The sequence below is a fragment of the Acanthochromis polyacanthus genome, chromosome 23 (genome assembly GCF_021347895.1).
Source record: "Acanthochromis polyacanthus isolate Apoly-LR-REF ecotype Palm Island chromosome 23, KAUST_Apoly_ChrSc, whole genome shotgun sequence".
Taxonomy (NCBI): domain Eukaryota; kingdom Metazoa; phylum Chordata; class Actinopteri; family Pomacentridae; genus Acanthochromis; species Acanthochromis polyacanthus.
The window spans coordinates 16,331,715-16,356,749 of record NC_067135.1 but is presented as its reverse complement, the minus strand read 5'-3'; the positions used below and the strand labels follow the sequence as shown (position 1 = coordinate 16,356,749).

At 44.6% G+C, this 25,035-nt stretch overlaps 1 protein-coding gene across 4 annotated transcripts in view; it reads right to left on the bottom strand.

Annotated features, from left to right (window-relative positions):
* Positions 1-25,035, bottom strand: part of pcdh7b (protocadherin 7b) — a 111,002-nt gene that overhangs the window by 36,950 nt on the left and 49,017 nt on the right. Inside the window, exon 2 of one of the 4 annotated variants that reach the window (XM_022191400.2) lies at positions 22,276-22,470. The exons of 2 other annotated variants lie outside the window; for them this stretch is intronic. In XM_022191400.2, the coding sequence (XP_022047092.2) occupies positions 22,276-22,470 (195 nt within the window). Of the gene's footprint in view, positions 1-22,251; positions 22,471-25,035 lie in introns of all 4 variants that reach the window. One more of the 4 variants, XM_022191398.2, reaches the window with a different exon arrangement.

Here is a 25,035-nt window from a genome sequence, read left to right as displayed (position 1 = left end):
GCTGTCCATCAGTGTTCTTTTGTGCAAAACCATATGCTTTAAACTGCACATCTAGGAATTTTGTCTATTTGACAGATAGAATTGCTTGCAATTTGCAAGAAAATATCCAGTGTGTTAAAAAGAAGACAGTGGTTGCTTCAGCATAGTTTAAAACTTTTCTAAGCTGCCATAGGTCTCTCTTTCCATTATCTACACACCACTTAATCCTCATTAGGGTCGCGGTGGGGCTGGACTCTATCCCAGCTGACTTAAGGCGAAGGCCTGGACAGGTCACCAGTTTATCACAGGACTACATATGCAGACAAACAATCACACTTGCATTCACACCTACGGATTTAGAATTACCAATTAACCTCAGCATGTTTTTGGACTGTGGGAGGAAGCTAGAATACCCGGAGAAAGTCCACACATGCACAGGGAGAACATGCAGACTCCATGCAGAAAGATCCCAGAAAGGTGGGACGCGAATTGGGGATATTCTAGTTGCAAGGCTAAAGTGCTAACCACTAAGCTAATGTATAGGCATAGATCTGTTCTTTGGGTTTTTGTTGTTTTGTCTGACTGGCTGAGGCTTGGCTGGTCCCTATAAATCTCCCCCGCGTGGTTCGGTGCATGAGTTATTTGTTTATGCATGACATGCCTTGGCTGGGAAATGTGTGTCAAGCGAGCAGGTGGGGCGGTCATCAATGAAGACAATTAAACACCTCGGAGGCACTCAGCCAAATCTTCCCTCTGTCCCTTGTTTCTCTGTACCCTTCCTCCCTGCCCCCCTCCCTGCCTCGTCCTCGCTCCATCTCTGACAGATGATAATTCAGTGGGAGTAAGGGGTCATGGCCTGACAGGGAAGGGCATCATCAGCTGTGATAACCATCGCCGGACACAGACAGTCAACAACAAGTTGGCAGCTGAAAACAACAGCAGACGTGGAGAGAACTTTTCAAAGGCACAAACAGACCTGGGTTTTAGTTACAACCTCCGCGCTTCTTGAATGTGCGTGCGCCGGCATTAATGCTGAGTCGGCGCTTCCCGTGAAGGATGGCGTGGGTACACTTTGTGCTCCGGTGGCGGCACACTGCTTACTCATCCTAACTTGACTCCCTTGTGTATACCGAGACCCGGAGACTCGCAAATACGTCGCAAGACACAAAATGCATCGCTGCTGAGCTTCTGTCGAGGTCAAAAGGGCTCTCAGTTTCTCTCGCATCATATCAAATGCTCGCTAATTACAAGGAGTTGATGGGTATTATTGTACCCTCCTCTAATTGCTAGAATATTCTAGAAGGACAAAAATACTTCTGTCACTTGCACATCCTCAAAGGAGGGATTATAGTCCCAAACTAGAGAGGGAGAAAAAAAAAACCAGTGTCACAAATGGGGATCGACTGTCAGCCCAGCTAATTATCCCCGTTGAAAAGAGCAAGCTTCATTTCCCAGACTTACGTCGAGGGGAATCATTTGTGGCGACCTCATCCTCGACTTTATGAAAAGAAACATTACATTCATAATATCACCAACCCCCCCCCCCCCCCCCCCCCCGCATCCCTCTGCATCTTCCTCCCCCCGATTCTTCCCAGCTCTCTTCAGCGTGGCTCTCATTTTGACGGCTAATTCCGGTGTTTTTATTTCAGAGGCATGAGCTTAATTCTAAAGCATATTAGCGTATTACAAGGGGGGTATCCGCGGCAGCAGCCCACACATATCACACTGACACGTGGGATAAAACATATAAGCTCTCGCAACCCCACGGTTACAGGCGCAGTCAGAGGCGTGAACAGTCTGCTGAGTGATAGCTTCTGCACAGTTTCCACATATTAGCGCTTCTTTAATGCACTGACACTGTTAGCCTTGTGCCATTAACTGCTCTGTAAGAGGCGCCGCTTCACGACACCGTACCTTAGTCCAAGTTCAGAGTGAATGCAATGCAGCAGGGTCAAAGCCGGGGCACTCACATGATCGATGTTAACATGATTAGTGACATGCTAGCATTCAACAGGAGGCTACAGTGGCACTCATGAAGGTGCTAGTTATGGGCTCTCTTTCCCATCACAGAGGCGCATGTGAACCCGGGAGCAGACATGTGTGCAGGTTGATGTGGAGCTGCCCATGGACCATAATCCATTTAAGACTGTAAACATGGAGGAGGGGGAAGACATTTACTGTCAGACAGCACTTGCCACAGCCAGTATATCATCTCCCCGTCAGCGCTGCACACACTCCCTCCCTGAAATCACTGCAGCTCCAATGAATAATATTACCTTGAGGCTTCTACCATCTAATCAACTGTAATTACGAGACTCTTACTCTCTTTCAAACGTTATCATTTCATCTTTGACATATTTTTGCTGACGACATTTTATTTCATTTTTTTGAAGCATGGGATCATTTAAACAAGATGATTCACCTGGACTTTATGTTCCACCACACGGAAAAGTTATATTTTGCTCAGCGAAAGGATGTAATCACAGCAGTTCAGAGTAAAGCAGGTCTTCTTTGTAACATAGAATTCTAAGAAAAATCCTCTGGTCAGAAATGAGCCAGGAAGTGAAGATGAGTAAGTGGTAGTGAAAACTGAGTCAAAAATTCAACCCAGAATTTTGCATTGATATAAACTGATCAACCATCACATTAAAGGCACCAATGAGATGCCCTACCTTGTAGTGCCAGAACAGCTCTGACACCTCTAGGGATATCTTGTATTCCAGCCCGATCTCACGAGGATTCGTGAAACTGTCACGTAAATTTTTGTTTCGGCTTCGTGCGCACCAACACGATTTCGTCATGTTTTTCGTGCCGCTCACCACGAAATGCACACCAATGTATTTTAAACGGCGGACTTTTCGTGCCACTCAGAACGTATTTCAAAAGAATGTGTATATTATATTTTTAAAGTAAAACCGCGGCGAATCCAACGCTATATTTTGCATGACATCGTCCCTAAACATAACCCTAACCATAATCCTAACCATAACCTAACCATAACCTAACCATAAGCCGGTGGTACACTTACCAATTTGCATAGGAATTTCAAGAATGTCCGGCGGCCGGCGGCCGCAAACGCGATCACACAAGCAGTATATGCCGATGGACAGCTTAGATCGTCATGAATCCGCCGGTATAAACCACTTTCAGATGTGATTACCACAGCGAAAAACATTTCGTGGTGAGCGGCACGAAAAACATGACGAAATCGTGTTGGTGCGCACGAAACCGAAACTAAAACTTACGTGACAGTTTCACGAATCCCCGTGAGACCGGGTTGTGTATTCTCTGGCATCTGCATATTGGAATAGATCCTTTGGGTCCCATGGGTTGAGAGGTGGGGCCTTCGTGGGTCGGGATTGTTCAGCACATCCCACAGATGTTCAATTGAATTGGGATCTGGGGAGTATGAAGGCCAGGTCAATGCTTTGTTGTGTTCCTTGAGCTGTTGCAGTACGGTAGAGTACATTGTCCTGCTGGAGGAGGCCAGTGGTGTCGAGCTGTGCCGTTGCCATGGAAGGCATGTGCTTGATCTGCGAAAATCCAGGATCCAAGGTTTCTCTGCAGAACATTGCATTGTGAGGAGACGATCGATGTTATATGCAAAGGTGTGTATGCAACTACCGGTGGATACAAAGATGTAAAATTGCTGGTGACTATTGCTTGGGCATGTCTATAGTCCTGACAGCTCAACGTGATACAGCTGGGCTTATGTGAGGAGAATTAAGGCCACATTTTGGCTGAATGGCAGCCAAGGTTAGAAACTTGTTTAGGAAGAATTGACATTTAAAGATTTCTAAGCCTTTTGCCTCACAGCAGTCAGTCAGAAGTTCTATGTCCTGCTGTTCTTGCCTTGGCATATGGGTGACAGTTGGGCCAAGGTGATGTACAGTACGTGGGTGTGTAGGGTTTAGATGTGACAGAGTGAAAAATACAGTAAGCGAAAGAGCATGGTTTTTCTCTCACTTTCTGCTGTGCACACCTATACACACAACGGCACACCGTGACACACACTCCCTTTCCCATTATGCAAACACCTCTTCTCACACTCTGCCTTGCTCCCAGACCTTAACTTCTATTATTAGAGAAGGGCTCTCCAGCTACACCTTTTGATTTTCATTTGTGCCGGCTTCTGCGAGCAGGTGTGATGGTCTTGCCTGCAGAATCCACCACCGTCACTCTGCAGGGACTTACAATTAACCAGCTCACAAACATTTAGACCCATTTAGGTCTGTTTGCTCTGGCACGAGAAGCTACACGATTAATGACTTTTTCTGTTATTCAGTCAGACAGAGACACCTTTAAGGAAAGCAACGTATAGCACAAATACCTGCCCTTCGACAGCCAAGGTTGTCTGAAACGTCTAGATCGATATTTCTCCTGCTGGAACACGAGGTGCTCTGGCTACAGAGCAACATGCGCAGTCAAACACACAACCTTCTGCCTGTTTCCAAAAGGAAAAGAACAACAAATGTATAGTCAAGGATGCAGGGAGACCTGGGGTTTGAGTCCAGTGTGAATTTTCTAGAAGTGAACTATTTGCAGCTTGTTTTTCTCTTGGATTTATCTTCTACACAAGTGTGATGCTGGATGGACTTTCATAACCAGCAAATCATTTGATTAATAGAATGAGAAGGAACACTGGCTCTTCATTTAGTGAATATGGATGAAAGACTAAAATGGGGTAATGTAGTGAAAGAAAGCATTGTGTTATTTGTTAAATGTGTATGTTGGAAAATATAATCTATCCTGCTGGTACCTACCGATGACTCACTTGGATCATCCACTCCTTACACACACACACAGCAACACAATAATATGCAAATCTCAGGCAAGCAGGCTTGCAATAATAAGCTGAAACTTTCCTACATTGCAGAACATCTCATGGCAAAATAACACCGCTCACAGACATCGTCAGAGTTATTAGTCTATTATTAGCTGCAGTAGCGGCTGCCCCCCTCCCTCCCTGCCGACACAGCGCTGTCATCATAGATGACTGGCTTCTAATTGGATACAGAGGAGGCCGCATCCATGTTTCACAAGCTGTGAGCGGCCATCGAGTGGTGAGAATCAAATTTTCAATTAAATAAGCCCCAAAATGCCAGAAATAACATTTCTCGGGGAGGTGGCAAGCTGATTACTCTGAATCATATTGGGGGCTTTTGCATAAACAGATGATTACAAGATGTCTGAGGAGAGGCGGCAGGGAGGGGGAGGAGGGGGGAGTTTGGGCGGGGTGTGGACAGATCTGAGACGAGAAAGGGGGAGAGAAGTTTGTGGAACAAAGAGGGACCCTCTCTTCACCGTCTCTCTGCGCCTCAAACAGTTGGCACCTCATTTTTGTTTTTCCGTTTCTGCTCAGATTGGGTAAAAAGCAGGAAAAAAAAATAGTATGCAAACACACACAGAGGCACTCACACGTACAGTATACACACACACAGTGGGAAACTGTAGAAAAGAGAGAGTGAGGCAGCTGTGAAAACATTGCTTCTCAGTATCAGAGGAGACTTGAGAGGAAATATGGTGCAATTTTTTACAGCTCTCTGCCTGTCAGGGTGAGTAAAGGGAGCGCTGTCCAGTGGACCTTTACAGTCCACACACACACACACACACACACACATCACCCTCCAAAATCAAAACCACGGTGTCACTGAGTGGGTTGTGAACATTTGCCTGATTTGAAGCCACTCACAGTAGCTTATTCTTGCTTTGCTGCTGCTTTTTTTCCTCTTTTTTTCCAGGGGAGCACATTAGTCGGTGGCCTCATTTTTACTCCAACATAAACAAGTGGTTCCGTGTTGGTGGGAAACTTTGTATTTTTTGGCCTATTTTGGCACCTTATATACCAAAAATAGCTTCCTGTTTTCAACAAGCAGCAGATTGGTCTCTTGCATCCAGCCTAAACATGTACAGGTTTTTCTGGCACTGCTATATTTTGCGGCTCCACAGAGCGAGGATTTCATTTATTGTGTGTGTGTGAGTGTTTGCATGCATGGAAACTTGTCAGACATTTAATTTCATTAGGAGAAGTGCTCTCCGGATCTTAACTGTGCATTTTTTGTTTCTCATTATTTTTTGCCCTATTCACACAATCAGCACTTCAGATTAAACTGACACAATCTCCTGCCTGAGTGCAAGGATGCGCGCACACACACACACACACACACACACACACACACACACACACACACACACACACACACACACACACACACACACACACACACACAATTAATCACAAGGAAAGGGAAGAGTCTGCTCCTCGCGTTGCATAACACAGAGAGGCAAACACAATGGCGTCTGCACACTCCCACATTTTTGCTCTTTGTGTCTCTCGCTCCTGCCTCTCTTCCGTCATCACCTTTGCCAGAGGATAAACTCTTTGGCTTGCAGGCTTTCTATCAAAGCCCAAAACCACCGAAAGGAGCTCACTGTCTTTATTCCTGCAGTCTCTGTGCAAAAATCTGTTTATACGCTGTATACACTTTCACCCCTCTGCAGCCGGCTCTCACATTTGTCTCCTCAAAGTCCCCCCTCCTCCTCCTCTGACGCTTTAGAAACAAATTGCTTTGTCCTCTCACAGAGTTCAGCCAAAGAACATGAGTGTTGACAGCTATGGTCTTTTCAAGAGGAGAAGAGGATTACTGCATGTATGTATTGAGGTGGATTAAGACTTTGACACTAATGAAAGGTCCTGACTGGAGCATTTTTGGAATTGGTCAGCAAGTCTTAAGCCCAGATAATGCGCATAAGACCAAAATGAAATCACCAAAAGCAGGGGCAGTAATAATAATAATAACACCAAGGAGGGAGGGAGAAAAGCGCAAACAATCAAGAAATGTCTGGAAAATGCAATTTTCACTCCGAAACCATCTGTTCTTGCTGCTTATAATCTGCAGTTGCTTTTGATTAGGATTAAACCTCAGCCAAGCCCAGTGAGCTGTTAAAGGAGTGCGGCATCTTTTTTTTCCATTTTTTTTCTTCAAATAAAGATGAGTGATTTGAACAGTGACTTGGGGAGTCTGACAAGGTGAGGTATGTGTCCGTACGTACGCATGTCTGTGTGTCCTCGCTCCGTCTGCAATCACTCAGGGATTAAGATGATTTATGCTGCCCTGGCGTGACTTCAGATTCACAACTTGCGGGGCGATGGAACCATCCCTTGTCTCTCTCCCTCTGTCGCTCGCTTTCTTTCTCACAGTCAGTAAAATCAAACTAGTCGACTCAATCTCTCGAAAGCTTGAACAATTTAAAACTTTTGGCTCTTGTTAAAATTCCTGTCGTGTCTGGTATTTAGCTAACTGCGTTCAGCAAGCGGATTCGGAGCCAGAAAAAGAGTGCATTACCGATTTAGCATTACAGTCCTGTGACACTGTCAGACTCACAACGGACAGGATAAAGCAACAAACTCAATGCAGCAGAAACAAAGATTTGTTTTTGCATTGCTCACATCTGCATCAAGGGGCTGCACAGTGGCTTGGTGGTTAGCACATTCGCCTTGCAGCCCTAAGATCTCGCCTTCCCAGGATCTTTTTGCATGGAGTTTGCATGTTCTCCCCGTGCATGGTGGGCTTTCTCCGGGCACACCGGCTTCCTCCCACAGTCCACAAACATGCAGAGGTTAACCGGCAACTTTAAATTATCAACAGAAGTGAATGTGAGCATGATTATCTGTATATGTAGCCCTGTGATAGACTGGTGACCTGTCCACCAGCGGCCCTGCCTTCACCCTAAGGCAACTGGGATAGACTCCAGCTCCCTCACAACCCTAATGAGGCACAAGCAGTATATAGACAATGGAGTTTTCCCACTACAAGCTGCAAACCTCAACTAGAGAGTCTCTAAGACTTGCTGAGTTCGATCGGTATCACCCTTTAAATATTTAAAGGCAAACACAAGTTATGTTTTCAACAAGAGAATGGCAAAAAAAAAGGGCAAAGAGACTAGTGTGTGTGTGGCAGTCTTGAAATGAGACAACTACCCAAAGAGTAGTTTGAGAATGAGTTCATCATATCAGCTATAACTGGATAATGACTGCAACTTGTTTCCCTGCACAGTGTGTGAACCCAATCTGTCACTTCCAGAAGATTTTCAAATCCAAGCCGTACATCGTGTGTGGGAGGCGGGCTAACCAGCGCTACTCTGCATCATACAGCCCCTTTGCACATGCCGGGAAGAACACAGTACCCTGGTGCAACCAAAAACCACTCCTACACCTGAAGAAAAGGCTCCAAACAGAGCACTCTTTTCTGAATTTCTCATGCAGCGCGCACAACTTGCAGCACCTCCCTGCTTATGCACACAGTGTCTCGATTTGCCGAAGGTAAGCCTCCACCCAGCAGCACCCCTCCAACTTCAGCACAAACCCCTCACAGTGAGTTCCAGGCGATACAATGTTTGCAGAGGCAGCCCAAAGCTGATCTCGGGGCTTTCACTTAAAGAGATAGAGATTTTTACACGTGTTTTAATCCGGTCCTGCACATATGTATTTATGTGTGCGATTAGGAGTGCGTACGTGTGTTTGTGTGCTGTGTTTGCGGGCATTGTGAGTGGATTTTGCGGGCACATCATCTGGATTAGGATGCTGTGTTTTGTCAGTTCATCGGTGGCGGGGGTGTGTGCAGGGGGGGGGGTGTCTTTTGTCATCATGTCAGCCTCTTCCCGCTTCTCTCATTTCCTCATGCTTGAGAAGTTTGAAGGGCTGTTTGAAGCTGAGACAATATGAAAAATGTAAAAGGAAAAAGGAGCTGGCAAAAGAAATCAAAGAACAGAAAGCATAATAGCAAGGAATGGCAAGAAGTTGCAGGATTTGCGAAGCCGTTTCCTTAAACGACTCTCGAATCCTCTGTTGACCGTTGCTCAGTAGTCAGTTTTCCCTCCACTTAAATTCGATCCTGTGTGTCCCGTGGAGGCACTTCTGTGACTAGTCTCGCAACCTCTGCTAAAGTGATTGCCTGAGGGTTAGTTTGGGCTACAGACAAGATAAATGCTATTGTTTTAGCCTTCAAGGTAGCCATTAGTCTGGGGGCGGGACTGCAAACAAAAGGGCAGGAAGCAGACAGAGTCACACACCTCGCCGCAAGTGCACAGAAACAGGTGTGCCCCCGGTGCATTTGTTCAAAGGGTTAATCTTTTTGTAAACCCCCCTCGAGGAAAGAAAAACAACTCACCTGGCTCTCCCTCATCTAATCGGCACAACATTTACCCCCAGTGTTTGGTTTCAGTGTCGTGTTACTTTGGCCTGATTGTGTCCACTGATGTGTTTTGGCTCTCATCTCTATTGTGGCTTAACTAGAATCTTTTGACTGACACTCTGGCGTTTCCCCATCCCTCACAGGAAGTCGGCTGTCGCCGTCAGAGCCGTGCATAGCTGAGCCGCTGCTTTGTGAGGCGATTGCAGCGTTTATCAGCTTGAAAAGACAGCTGCCGCGGTGGAAGGCGCACAAAAGAGAGAAGAATTCATTTTTGTTTCGTGACCTCAAGGTGGGGGAAACAAACAAACAAAAAAAAGCATCCACACCTGGAGGAAGGGTGGGATCTGGTATGTGTGAGCTGTATATTTGGAAGCACGCTTCCTCGCCTTTCACGACCAGGTGCACAGAAATTACACACAGCGCAGTGGAGGGGAGTGTCATGCAATGATGGAAACAGATTTAGGTGAAATTTGTCAAGTCGCGGGCTCAAGTCAAGCTGATGCGACACTTCAATTACTGGCTGCCGGTGCATATGCAGACTGGCATGGAGGGAAATGGTGCGTAGTGCCCCAAAATAAAATAATAACCTAGCAATGTTTTCCCTGCTTTGGTGTACTTCCTGCGACATGTCATTCCAACTCCAAATCCTTACATTTCAAGATAGGAGGCTGGGTGATAGAGGAGGGGAGAGAATGTAAAAGAGAGTGTATTCATAAGGCAGGAAGAGAGAAACAAGTCAAGGGGCTTCCTTTTTAGAAATAAACATCTAAATGCATTGAGTTTTTTTCTTTTGTGCAGCTTTATGCAATTGCTATGTGTAGGGGAATAAAGTATTCACACTGTGAGCTATGAGAGAAAACACAATAGCGGAAATGCTAAGGCCTTTAAATGGGTCAACAATGCATAAGCAAGCAGGTTCACACTCACAAGAGAGAAGCAGGGAAAGTGCAAATATTAGCAGCACACTGGCATTCATACATACACAATTTCCTCCTCTTGTTAACGCACACACACACACACACACACACACCGAGAAACCGCACTGGTTTCTCCACTGCGCGAATGGTTCGGCGAGTGTTTGTCTTAAGTAGGGTGAGCTCTCGGCCTTCATAAAACATGTATGGCGCTAATGCTGACCGTTATGTGCATTTCTTGCCTTGGAGTCGCCAGGGAAGCTGGTTCGATGGACTAAATGGACAAGCCTTTGTGTAAAAAAAAAAAAAGTCTCCCGGAAAATGCATTAAGTCACTCGTAACTCTCTGTGACTTCTGAGAAAACTACAAATAGATTGCTCAGAGTTAAAAAAAAAAAAAAAAAAGAGCATCCTTTTACTTCCATGAAACAGAAAAAAATATATCACACATCTACTTTAGGAGTAGATTTTTTCCCCCCACTGATGTATATGACCCTGAGTAAGTGTGTCCAGGAGTACAGTCCCTTGAAAAATTCCATCTGGAAGGAAATAAGAAGGGAGAAAATAATGAAATTCCTCAGCGAGAGGAGCTCAGGAGGATATTGTCCCTCCAGGTGAATGGACTGTGCGCATGCATGCATACAGCCGTATGCGAAAGGTATTTGCAAGTATTTTTATGCGTGTCAGAGTTTGCTATATGTTTTTTTTTTTCCGTTCAGCGAGATGTGTGTGTGTGTGGGGGGGTGTTATGAAACCCTCCAGCACCACCGGAGTCAAAGGTCACGGTGTGTGCCACATGGAGGCCTCTGACACAGCTCCGCCACGGGCACGCCGGAGACTCCCATTCTATAAACCATGTGTTAGCTTTTCATTTCAATCCCTCTCTCTCTTTTTCTCCCTCCTCACCTCTCCCCCTGGCTCCCCACCCCCCACCCCCTTTCCACCATATACACATTAACCGTGTCCTCAAAGAGGGAAGGCGAGAGAGACGGGGGGAGAGAGAGCGAGAGGATAATCCCCCTTCTTCCATTGTTATACGCTTTCATCTATTTTTATAAGGCGAAGTGCAGGGGAGCGGAGGGGGTGAGGAGGGGAGAGGAAGGAGGGAAGTAAAAATAAGTTCTGGTGGGCTGCGGTATAGTCTTGGTGCACCGCTGAGAATATGATGCATCTCCGCTCGGAGTGAAATGCATGTGCGTGAATGTGCACGCACACACACGGACGTACATGTACATGCATGCAGATACACTCACGCACTTTATTCAGCAGTTAGTATTGATCCGCAGGACTTTCTGCAACACCTAAAACCACTACATTTTGCATTAGGAAGAAGTTTATACACCTATCTAATATGATTTTTTTTAAAACTACAGCTGATAATGAATAAATACTATCTCCTCCTGTGGAAAAGTGAATTAAATCATTAATAATATAGCATAGGATAGCTGTAATTACATGTATTGTAGGGGTGTAACGAAATGGTCAACTCACAAAACGACACGAAATACGAAACAGGGCTCACGATACGAAATACTCACGATATGAAATAAAGATTAAAGAAAATCCCCAACAGTAGGAAGTTCTGCAAAAATCTCATTTTCTTTATTTTCTTCCTTATGCAGACATACAAAAAATAATGCTGCATCAGTACAAAATAAATAACCGATTTATTTGACGAAGGAGCGTCAGCCGATTCCTCAACCTCGTCTTCCTCCATTTTGAAGCGAGTGTTTTGCTACGGTAGGCGAGGAGGGTCAAAAATCATCAGTCTCAGCGGTGCGCGGCGCCCCTTCGCGTTTTTTATTTCGTGTGTCTTTGAATTTTATTTTGTCTTTTTTTTTTTATTTCTCCCCTAATGTATTGGTATACGATAACAAGTAAAAACACGTTTACATCTCTTAACTGTACATCATCTCCAGTTTAAGCAGATGATAAATGAGCACATACTAACTTTCAAAGTTAATTTTGCGTGTTGGCAGTAGTAAGGTCTATTTACTGTGTTTTCCTGAAGCTTTTAGTTGCATCTCATGGCCTTTGTCAGTGAATGGTGTTTGCTCAGTTCCCGTCGATTGTGAAATGAATTAATTTAAAGCTGCAGCAGGTGACAAATTAAAGGAAAACCCTGAACACTTGACCCAGTTGCTCTGTTACAGTGTTGGGACATTTTTCTGGCATGTTTTGAGTGAAAGTCACTGAAAATCAGTCGAAAGTTGCTCTGAGCAATCACCCTTATCCTATCATAAAACATGCCTATCCTGATGGGAGTGGTCTCTGCCAGGATGACAGTGCCTCCAACAACAGGGCACAAGAGGTCACCGAAAGGTTTGAGGAAAATTACATGAATCATATGCAGCGACCTTTACAGCCACAGCCACATCTCAACTCACTGAAAGTTCTGGTAACACATGGCCCCTAGTAAGGAACTTAATGTTGGTTTTTCCTTTAATTTGTCACCTATCTGTAGCACTCATGAGTTGATTTTATGCCTATTTTCAGGCGAGAACTACAGGTATACATAGCAGTTGCACAAGAATGTTTCAAAAGCGTGTACTGCATCCGCACATACCCCACACAACACGCTGAGGCCATCCGCGCACACAGAAGCACACACACAGATTATCATTAGCTTTTTCATGCTGCCTGCAGCAAACAGGCAATTTTTTTTGCCCGTGTTTTGACAGTTTCACAGCATTTAGCTGTGTCTCTGAGTCATCAAACCAGCCCGATTAAAGACGAACATGATGTCAAATTCCTAAATAATGCGACCTAATTGCCATCAATTAGTGGTAGCAGCCGATGTTGCTGGCAGAGTGAAGAGTTTCCTGACAAAAATCCTCTCCCCGAAGGAATGCCAGTCTACAGCCATGCCTGCTGGATATGTAGCACAGCAAGCTGCTCTGTAAATAGGCACATGTGGGTAAACCCAGATGAGAACGCAAATTTCGTCTATAGATATACCGGTATATAGCTAATGTGGGTGGTCAAAAAGTAGAATTTAAAGGAACAGAAATGTCAGAGGTTAAGCTACTGCAAGGCTGAATGCCACACATACATAATGTGTAAGTTAAACAGAGAAAGAGCGAGGACATTCATGCGTCAGCTCATGCACAAACACAGAGCAGAAAAAACGCACACCATTTGCAATTCCTACCATAAAGGTCAAAAACAGTGCCACTGCTTATATTGAACCCGAAACTTGCTCTCGCACACCTACACACAGTCACCAGAATATCTCCTGATAATTCTGGCAGACCTCCAAAATGAAGTCACATTTGTGTATATTGGCTGCAAGCAGGTTATATTAACTTCCAGATGGTTCCGTTAGGTTGGTTCCCCTTTTTTTTTTTGTGCTTTCTCGGAAAGTTCTGCAATCACATAAATGTGTTTTGTAATCAGCACGGCGTTCCTTGTGTGCAAATTGAAAGTTTTCAGATGTGTGGAAAGAATGTGTTGAGCAGGAGAAAAGAGTTCCAGCAGAGTTATTATGCATGGATTTGTGTCTGCGCCTTAACTGCGAGATATGAGGAGGGGGTAGTGAGAGACAGTGTTTGCACATAAAGTATAGCATGTTTGGCAAATACATGAATGAATGCATGAGCGGCCCGAGCTCGGTGTCAGCCTACAGAATGTGTGAACACCTGAATGTGTTTTTCTCAATTCTGTTTGTGCTTTTTCAACAAAATCCCCGAAGTGAGAAAAAACACCGAAAAAAAACAAGAAGGCCTTCATTCTTTGTCTTTCTCAGCGTTCCTCTCGGAGTCTTCTGGTGTGAAGTCGGCGTGCTGCAACATATGCAACATATACGCGCACATACACACTTGTCCCTTGCAGCGGTCTTCTTTGGATGCAAGAATTAGCAAATGCACGTATAAAAATTTTTTAAAAACTCTTGCAATGGGCAAGTCGGATTATTGGCATTCCTCGCAGCTAGCCCATCCCGTGCTTTGGACCTCACACTGAGAAAGACACAGCACCCACTGTGTCCCAATGCTGCACACCTGATGTTCCAGCATGCTCTGGCTCGCTAACTTATTCACCTCGTCCCACTCATGCACTGAATCCTAACTGGATATTGTGACAAAAGAGAGGAGAGTTTAAAAAGAGAAGGATGACCAGGAGGAGGAGGAGGAGGAAAGGGAAGCAGGGAGAGGAGGGAAAATAAGCAGAAGACAGAGTGCCTGCGAGGAAAGAGTGGGGAACAGAGGGAAGGAGGGAGTGGAAGGCGGGAGGCTTTGGCTGAGTGCCTTGGAGGTGTTTAATTGTCTTCATTGAAGACCGCCCCACCAGTTCCCCTCAAACACTACACCTGACACGCATACCCCAGCGAAGGCGTGATGATATTGTGAGAGAGAAAAACACATGGTAAAGGGGGGGAGGTTTAGGTGCATTCCAAATTAACAGCTGTCGAAGAACGCAATTTTTTTGTTGTTGTTTTCTTTACACATAACAAATGTCCGTGCCATTTGGAGATGAGCCAAATTGCCAGTCACCGCTTCGCTGCACCTAAAAAGGCACAAAATGCACATGGCGGCGCGGATGACTGTAGGCCCTCATTGAAAATACAGTCATGTCTCTGCAGTGCCATGAAAAACCATTCTCCTCTCTTTCTCTCTCTCTCCTACAAGTGCCGGCTTGTGCTTTATCACCTGTGCATCCAGATTGCAGGAGACGATGTCGAAATGCGACCGGCAGCCGAAGCGCAAATCGTATTCCCTCCAAAACAATATGGCTCCCTTGCTTTATTGCAATTACTTGACAATGACGCCTTTAAACCGCATTCGCTGTCTTTCTTTGTACAAGAATGTCACATATTCTGTATATACGGAGTCTCAAGCACACTATAAAGTGGTTGCACTTTTTCTCTCTTAAACCAAATGGCCATTGTGGTTGTGTAATGCTTTTCTGTGTATCAGTGTAAGCCAGCTGAATGGCTTTTGTAATCTCTGTCAGGAGTGGGTGTCAGTCCGCCTCTGGCTTCACAAAACACCACAGCAACAATTCCATTATCCACACTCGGACGTCCACAATGTGTGTGTGTGTGTGTGCACGTCTACACAACACATGTGTAAGTTTATGTTTGACAGCCTCCTTTGTAAACTTACATTGCAGGGAGAGATATTTGAACACCAGCTGTTTCAAGTCTCAACAAAAAATCTCATTCAGGAAGTTGAGTGTCTTTAATTGATTAAAAGGGTTGGTTCAAAACAGATTGCAAAGAAAAAGAAATGGAATTTCTGCCTTCACACAAGGACAACAGAAGGAGATTCATTTTTTTGTGTGATGCTTAAACGCTGTAAAATTGAACTAGAAATAAAATACACCTGTAAATTATTACAACCTCTCTGATTTAGCTCAGTGACGGCAGTTTTAGAAGATGTTACGATTAAAAAAAAAAAGGAATCAGCATGCAGGTAAAACAGCATTCATAAGGGGTAACCTTATGAATAAATGCTAGTGGTGATTTACTTCATATATTCCATCTTTCATTTGTTTCTTCTCTGCTCTGTGCAAACACAGCTTGCAAATCAAACCCATTTCAAATTCCCCAATATTTTTGTCACGATTGTTGGTCCCAGCTCGGTAAATAATGCACAATGTTTATTTGTTCGAAGAATTTTGCTAATTTGGTTGTTTTTGGCGATTTTTAAATAGGCTTTCCAGTGGAACAATTGCTTAAAGTTGTGCAGTTCAGGGACTTTCAAGGAAAGTTGAAAATTTAGCTATTCCTTCTTCTTCTCTTTGCAGTTTCTCACTTCGATAAATGTTGTCATTTGATCCATTTTTAAAAGATACCATACTTTTCAAACCTGCTTGTTCGTTTTGGATTTGAGACAATTGAAAGGGCTACATAAAAATCCAGTTTTTCATTGTTTCTGAAAGTAATCACATGTCCCTAGTGTGTCTGGAGGCCCGCAAAAAACGATCAAAAACCATTCCCTTGTCATTTGTCTTTCTCTATAGATCAGAAAATGTGTAGACAGAGGTGTATGCGCAGCCTTCTTCTGACAAAGGATGTTGGGCAGTCGAAAAAGTCGAAAGAGGATTTTGAGCTGAAAGTTCTACGGCACATTCTGGTGTCATGTGAGACTTTCCTGAACTCGTTAGAAGGGTGGCATAAAATATCTGTCTGTATGTATATGCATCTAAATTCTAATAGATAGTGGAGTTGAGACTACACTGATGGGGCTTACCGGTCCACGTGTGAGGAGAGCAGGGAGGAAGACAGGACTGTGGATGTGACACTGGGTATGATTTGAATCCCAGTCTGCTCTGGCTGAGCAGTGATCAATCATCTCTCTGTCAACCGCCACTCCTGCTGGCAACTTCTCCATGCATGTAACCTCTACCTCCCACCCCCCCACCCCCTTCTGTTTCTCCGTCTCTCTCCTGTTTTCTATTAATTTTCGCTCTATCTCCTGGTCTCCTTCCAACCTCCCATCCTTCGATCCATTTCTGGGCTCCTGTACAGTGTGTTACTCATTTACTCTGTCTTGCCATGCTTCCCTCTTTTTTTTTTTTTTTTTATGCTCCCCCCTCAGTGCTTTCTCTCACATCATCTCACCGGGTTCTCTTGTTCTTTCTGTCTCCCTCGCTGTCGCCTTGCCTGAGGACATCACAAAAAGAAATAAGGGGCGAGGGCTAAGGGACAGATGGAAATGAATGAGAGACACGCGGCACAACTGCAGGCGCGCCGAACACAAACCTGGCTGCAAAATGCACAAGCATCCCAAAGCTTTGATAGATGGTTTTTGAATGTAACTGATTAGCACTGCTTTCATTCCTGTCCCGATTCAAATTTCCAGATGAATGTTGTCGTGTTTTTTTTAACTCATAACTGCACACATGCACTGTGACCGTTGGGGAAGGCATACGGAGGGGGAATATCGTGTGTAACATGCTGATTGATAGCATGAGTGCCTTCCGCCGGGTGATTTTTTCACTACACTGCTCTCCGCCGGGGTGTGACGGGCACACACACACACACACACATTCACACACACCAGCAGACACGCACACGCTCCCATCCCTCCACCAAGTTGAGGGAAATCAGACCTAAGACCAGCGCTGCCGCCGCTTCCCGCTCTTGAAATATGAATGGTTTTAATTAAACAAACTCGCTTTGCCATCTGGCCCCTACAATTGGGCTTGCCTAATGAACAGACTTACACACAAACACACGCGCGCGCATACACAATATTAACCAGGCTAAAGCAGCATTCCAACGGGTAAAGCTTTGGAAATGGAGAAACAACAACAATGAAGTGATCTAGTGAGGTGCTTCACAGAGCTGGAAATGATTCAGTGCCTCATTGCGGCCGAAAGGAGAGCACGTGAAAGACGGCGAGGGCTAATTTGTTTTCACGTCACTGGAGCTCATGTGTACTTGTCTAGCATGTATGTTTTTTAGTAGTGTCAGGCGTCGGTCTGCTGTGTTTTCCTTCTACTTTTTGAGTTTCCCCAGACACCGACTCGCCGACTACCTGATTGATAACCACTGCGATGTGCCACTTGTCTGTCCTACTCTATTGAACCGACTAGCCAACAGTAAATGATGATGTTGTAATCCAACAGTGGTACCCTAAGATTTTCTCAGCAGGAGAGACAGGAAAGAGATGGAGTCTGGTCTGTGTGTGTGTGTGTGTGTGTGTGTGTGTGTGTTGTGTGTGTGTGTGTGTTGTGTGTGTGTGTGTGTGTGTGTGTGTGGCTTGTTGTGTGTGTGTGTGTGTGTGTTTGTGTGTGCTGGGGGTGGTTGTCTGGCAGCCAAGGCTGGAACAGAAACGTGGGAGGCTAACGTTAGCAGCCAGTAGGATGTGCTATTACTCTCTTAGAGGCTACAATAAATTTGCACTATTTCATCTGTCTTAGCAGCCAGCATAAATGAAATCAGGCATGAGCCTCCGTGAGATGCTCTCAGAGATTGAGTGGGTAAATAAAAAGTTGAGTAAACTAATGTGTACCCTCCTGTCTGCGTGGAATCACCATAAGCTGCTGCAAAATGGATGAAAAAAAAAAGAATTTTCAGGAAAGTTTTTTGACCTGAAAATTCAAATAAGAAATGGGTAAACTCGATTCTGATTTGCACATGTCCACACAAGAATGCATTAGCCTTGCTTGCTCTAGCATAGCCAGTGGCAGCCCAGCACACATTGTCCTATGACCCCAGGAGGAATACAAATAGGTAAAGAGGAAAGTAAAAGGTTACAGTCACACATTAGCATTTTTCTCTATGAAAAAAAAACACTGTGTAATGATTCATGCCTGGCAGCGTGAACTACAGCAACAAGCACACCGTATAGCCGCCGGCGATATATGAAAAAATGATATACATCTTCGGCGCCGGAGCAGATTCATGCAGAGGTTTCACATGAGAACACTTTGCGCACTTCAGACACCTCGCCTCATCATGAAAGAGCAATGTGGAAGCATGTATTTTGAGGTGTGCTGAACTAACAGGGTAAAAATTGGAAAATCCACCAGCCCCCTGCCGATGTGGAGATCAATATGGGAGCGCAAGACTTTGACCGGCTGATTAACACCGTACATCTGGAAGGCTCTGACATCCATAACGGCCTAATCGGGTGCTGACTCCAAACACCAGCATTTATGAATATCTGATGAGCAACGGGGGTAACCTTATGAATAAGTGAGGGGCCCAGCTCTGCCATCAAATAGATAAAGACGACATGAGAGGAAGCATAGCTGAACTATAGAGGAGTTCAACTCATCAGGAATAAAGGTGAAAAACGAATAAAAACCCACAAATTGTAATTCTTTGTGGGTTGTTTAACCGAACATATTCAGAAGCATTTGTGAAAAACACAGCGGAATTTTCATCGCTCGTCTTTCTCCCAGCTAAAACAAAGTCTATGATTTGTCTGTGCTATGTGGAATAAGTCAAGAATTGTGCTCGGTGACCCCAACGCTCAGTGCGTTGAGTCAGTTTCTGGGAGAATCTGTCTTGCGTGGAGAGGCTGATTTATTTATTTTATTATTATCTTTTATTTTTGACACTCCCCGTGGAACAAAGTTACCCGGCAGAAAATAATAAAGTTTGAAACCTGACCTTGATGAAGGAGATGAGAAAAAGAAAACATGGTCCTTCAGCACATCTGTGCAGGGGAGGCGGAAAGGAAGGGTGAGGAGAGGAAAACACAGAATGTCTGTGTTGTCTCCATGTGTGTTTGTCCCTGGAGGTGAGGGGAGGCGAGAGCGGTACTTGCGCATTCATGTGTGTGAGCAGCTGCAGCAGAGGGCGATTGTTCGTGCACATTGTGCGAGCATCGATTGACAACAAGCGAGCCAAAGCTGGAAAAAGCACAGAATCAAAAAAAAAAAGGGACATTTGGCTTTTTCTGCATTTCACCCCGACGCGGAGCAATGGCAAACACGATGACTCAGAATGAGAGAGCAAAAATCAAATCCTCAACGTTTTGAAACTGATGCTTCTAGCTGCAAAGTTGAGATTTGAACCGTCTTGGAATGACCCGAACCATTACCGCCTGCCATCCGCGCACAAACAAACCTCAGAACACTCCTATTCCACTTTCTTTCCCCGTTTCCGCAGCGAAAGCAGATCTAAAATAGGCTTACACCTCAAACGGCTGTTGCATTACACACATAAATGTCTGCAGTTACGTGCCGTTAATGATGCCCATGTCAGCACTGAGCGCCACGGCCAGCCATCTGCTAACTTTTGTTCTCCCTCTTTCCTCATAACTCCCTAATTTTCTAAAAAGAGTTTCATACCGAGCAAATGCAGCGCTGATGGTGTCTGTGTGAGCTCTGGCTACAGCACAAGGGGGAGTGCTAATGACTATAGTTAGCTTCCCTCCAGAGCCTCAAGCAGTTTGCCAATATTTGCCCTAACCTTAGATGATTGCATTTACTTACACTTAGGTATTTAGCTGATGCCCTTATCCAGAGTGACCTAGCATAAGTGAGCAAGCAGGGGCTCAGCGTCTTCCTCAAGGACTCTTTAAGTGGAAACATAGAGATGCTTTTTTTTTTTGGTCTGGTTGTGAATCACAGGACCTGGACCAATTACAGTTTTTCAGACCACAAGGCCACTCCACTGCCTACCTCAGTCCAGGTTATTTCACCTCACAGCCTCCAAGCACACTGAAAGGACTCCAATTTGGGCAAATGTGCTACAAAAATGTGAGATCTAGAACTTGATTTAGAAACAAAACGTTGAACAATACGAGCCAATATTCATGTACACTCCCTTACTTCCGATCTGGCTTCTACTGCTGCCTCTCCAACTACACACACACACACACACACACACAACACACACACACGCACAAATGCACACCAGTTCAGCTGATCTCACTAAAGATAGCGAGCAGCAGCAAAGCATGTTGTTTCTCTTAGATGGAGACTGATTCATGAATTGACCTTGACTCTGTTCTCCAACAAATCTCCTTTAAAGCTCTGGTGTACTTTTCGCTAGTACCACAGGAAGCTGCGGAATTACCAACATACACACACTGAGTGAAACCAGAATCGATTGGAATTATAATGCCATATATTCTGGGGCAGTGTGGTAATTGTAAAATATTCCTAATAGGCCTGTGTTTTATGATACATGAGCTTCCTAGGTACTCAATATTCCATGTTTGAACTCATCTCCTTCACTTTTTATGCTGTTTTTATTCTGACTTTGAACGACAGGCCGACTGCTTTTGACCCAACTGGGCTTGCTATTCGCCATCCCTGCTCAGCTGCTTTAAACAGGCACCAAACCGAAATGAGCCTTTTCATTTTAAAGTCTAATTTGGTCAGTAAATGGCGCCTATTGTCTGCAAACGGAGATTTTTAATATCCACAAGGTAGCCCTATCAGCTCACATCAAAGTGCTTCACATCCTTTTTAATCTGCATTAAGGACAAAATTTGAGAAAGCTCACTGTGGGCACCTGTGTAACTGCCTGTTTGATGTGCCCATCTGTCCGGTTTGCCTGACTTTTTATTTGTTGTCTCGGGTCAGAGCAAACCCATAACTCGACATTAACCCACTCAGACATTCCCTCGAGGTATAGTCGTGCTTCACCTTATGGATGTAATGGAGGATTATATTGAGTACATTGATCTACATCTACCAAACAACTCCATCTAAAAAGAGAGGATGTGACTCTTTAAGCCATTTGAATATCCTTATCCTAAGCTGCAGTGGGAAGCCTCTGCACTTAGGCTTAGCACTCTCAAGACAGCTACTCCTTGTTAAGCATCGCCTCAGACTCCTAGACTATGAATGGGACCATTACCCCATCTCTCGCTGCACACCCAGATACACACACGCACACACTCATACATATTTTGGCCTTGATGGAAAAACCAGCTCAGGCTAGCTGTGAGAAGGTTCTGCAAGAGGAGATACAATACTTCACCAGGAGACTGCTTTACAATAGGCCTTTTTTGCATTGCTCCCACTCACTGTCTCTGGGCTGCAGTCTTTTTTACATTACAACCTACAGAACATGAGTTCAATCTCCCAATTGGAGCAGAATGAACTCCTTCATAAGGGCCCCGAGCCAAACGCGCATTATAAATCAGCACAGCAGCTATCTGTACAGCCTCTAAACAATTCAGGTTGAGTATCAACCCCCCATTGTTCCACCTCTTTTATTTTATCTCAAAGAATACAAGGCAAGATAGAGAGATCTTATTAGAAATCTATCCTCCGTCAAGCTCAAACCTAGATGACAAATGAAATTCAATGGGAATTTTAAAATAGTCCAAAACTAAAAAGGATAAAGACGGTGTGAAAGGTGTTGATCTAAAAGAATACGCCTGTTAGATACAGTCCCTCATGTAGCCCCTTTGATCTAATAAGCCTACTGTTTCTGAAACAGAATCACAGGTTTTAGAATAAATCCCACACCTCATCTTCACATGATGTACGTTTGTGGATGGGCTTTAGCTTTAATAGAAGTTCCAGCAGCTACTACATCACAACGACCACACCGCATCACACCTGATGCAAAGAAATGCCCTCTGGATAACAGAAGTACTGAGAAAGGGGAGAACTGTATATGTTTCTGCTCTCTCTCTCTGTGATACTGGCTAACATCGGACGCCCTGCGTGAAATCTCTAGGCAGTATGTGCATGTGTGCTTCCTGTATCTTAGCGATTTCTTAATCTCCTTTCAGTGTTTGCCCCTACCATTTTCCATGTGCTCTGCCTCACCGACACTGCCATCCGGCGTTGTCCTCTCGTAGCTGTCCTCGGGCAGGGAAGGGCGCCCAGCCGGGGGCCCGATGAGCTCTTGCTGCTGGGTGTCTCCGACTCATCCAGGCCGCTGTCGTAGCAGCTCTGCAGCGATCCCTGCTGGTGAGGGTCCTGGGGCTGGCTCACCACCGAGAAGGTCACTCGGCGAAACGGCTACAAGAGAAACCAAACGGCCGGGGTCACTATCAAAGGGACTGCTTTACTTTTGTCTTTCATTGTAAGATGCCAGCTAGGGAGTTGGGTCTTCTGGAGATTATAGGAGGGATTTGGGTCAGGATGGTAGGGATATAGGTTGGGGGAAAAAGGGGGGCAAAGGTAAGGTGACTAGAAGCCGTAGAAGTCTTCTAGCTTGACTTCAAGGACACACATAATGGTGCTAACAGCTACCTTAAACATCCAGACTAGTAGTAATGCTGCTTCACTGACCGAAAAATTAAAAATAAACGTCATCTGTTCTATCACAATAGCCAACAAAAATCTTTTATTACGCTCTTGCTTTTCTCTCACCCTGAAAACCTTCAATAGAAAGACCTTGTTAAAGGGACACGGAGGAGGCTGTACACTACAAAGGGAGTCTTTCACAAGCTCGGTTGAGGCTCAGGGGACCAAGCAGCCATGGTAGTTAGCTAAACCTGTGTGTTAAATACAGCTAAAGGAAGAATGCACCAGCCTTGTTCACTTGTTTATTTGCCCACTAAAAGAGGACAAGGTGAACAAGCATTCGGCTCTGCAGGAGGTCTGATTTGACGCCAGAGAGCCAAGACGCAAAGGCAAGGACGAGTGCACACAAATAGGCACACCAGCATGTGATGATGTGCACGTACACACACAAAAAAGGTTTTCTCTAGATGAGCTGTGGGTCCACGCTGTCAATATGTGTAGCCTGCTCGAACACATTATTGAACAGTGTCCTGTGTTAAGCTGTAACAGAGCATGTCATTAAAGCCAAGGCCTCTTTCTCACTGTCTCAGTCGGTCTGCCTTCCTCTTGCTATAATATCTCTCTGTCCCTGTCTGAGAGCTGTACAAAGGTAATGGCAAAGAGGAGGAATGAAAGAGAGAGAAGAGCGTGAGGCGAGGAATGAAGGAGCAGGCTCGGTCATTACCAGAATAAATGGCATAACAATGGCTAATGCCATTCATTAATTAGATACAAACACTGTCAGAGCTTGCCTCGGTTGCTGCACATCTTCTCTTGCACTTTGTTGGACCTCATCACTTTCTCATGTTCTCCTTCTCTTCTGCATCCCCCTCCTCCACACACACACACACACACCTTCCTCTGTCCTCCCTGTTTCCTTGTTCCATCATGAGAATATTACACAGGACAGAGGCCCATTACTCAAACATTTTCTCCTCTTCCCACCTTCTCCTCCATTTGTTCCCCCATTGTCTCACCTGACGGTAAAATCTTGCTATCAGCCACGGTCGTCACTGACTGTGCTTCGGATGCGCACACCATGCATCCAGCCCTGCCATCTGATCTTACAGGCAGCCACACACAAGCACGTTGAGCTTTTATATTCTGTACATCTGAAACTACATCTTTCCAAAAGAGTTACAAACGAACGTGAAACACAGATGTAGGAAACATTTTCAAAAGTGTTGACAGATCACCTTAGTAATGTGGACCTCTTGTTACTTTGCCATCCCGAGACACTCACTGTAAGCGCCTCTGAAACTCTGCCAGGCACACACACACACACACACCACACACACTGTGGAAGATTCTCTTTTTGATAATGAAATTTCCCACAAAGCCACCGGGAAAAATGGGCTGCCTTTGTGTGTTGTGTGTCTGGAAATTTGCATTTATTTATATATTTCTGCTCTTTCTCTGGCTGGGCTGGCTAACACAGCAATCTTGGCAATAAATCATGTTTTCCATGTAATTACAATCAACACTCAAACAATGAATTGGTATAAATATTCATGCAAATTTCACTTGGATAGTCAAACATTTGTTGCATAATTAAAACCGGTGCCCAGAAGGAGAACTGCTCTCTATAAGTGTAATAACACTTGAAGAGATGTTAAAGATATTTAAACTGTGGTTTTTTTTTTAAAAATCTAGTTTGTTTGTTTGTTTGTTTGGTTATATTCTATTTCTCCAAAACACTTATTTAGTGTGAGGTGTGTGTTAAGTCCCACAGCTTGTGTGGGGCTAAAAAAGAAAAAAAAAGTACTTTATCTGGATCAGATTTAGTGGAGTGCCATACACTTTGGGAAACACGATTTTCTAATGATACAAATTAAACGACTGTTGCCTAATGAATTGCTGGCGAGATCGTTGCAAAGAAAAGAAACACTCGAGCTAGCACACCAACCGAGGGAAAATTGAGTTTGGGAGAGAGAAAAGAAGCTGACGGGAAGGAGGGGAAAAAAAGTTAAATGAACAAATAGATTTTATTCACCTGATTTCCCCCCTTATTTTCCACTGGAGGGAGAGCAAGATAGAAGGGAGCGAAGAGGGGAAAAAAAAAGCTAATTTGTTTGCAGACCAGAAATGGAGTTCATGCGGAGATCGCCGGAGGCTTTGGATTAGAATCTGCAGCAACCACCGTCTGCACAGCAACCTTCGCTCCTTTCATTCTGTGTCTTTTAAATAAATGAATAAAATAAAAAGCGATTCTTTCTCTGTCATTCTGTCATTTTTCTGTTACATTTGCGTGTGTGGCGGGCGTGTCTAGGTGTGTGTTTCAGCAGTAGTAGAGAGAGC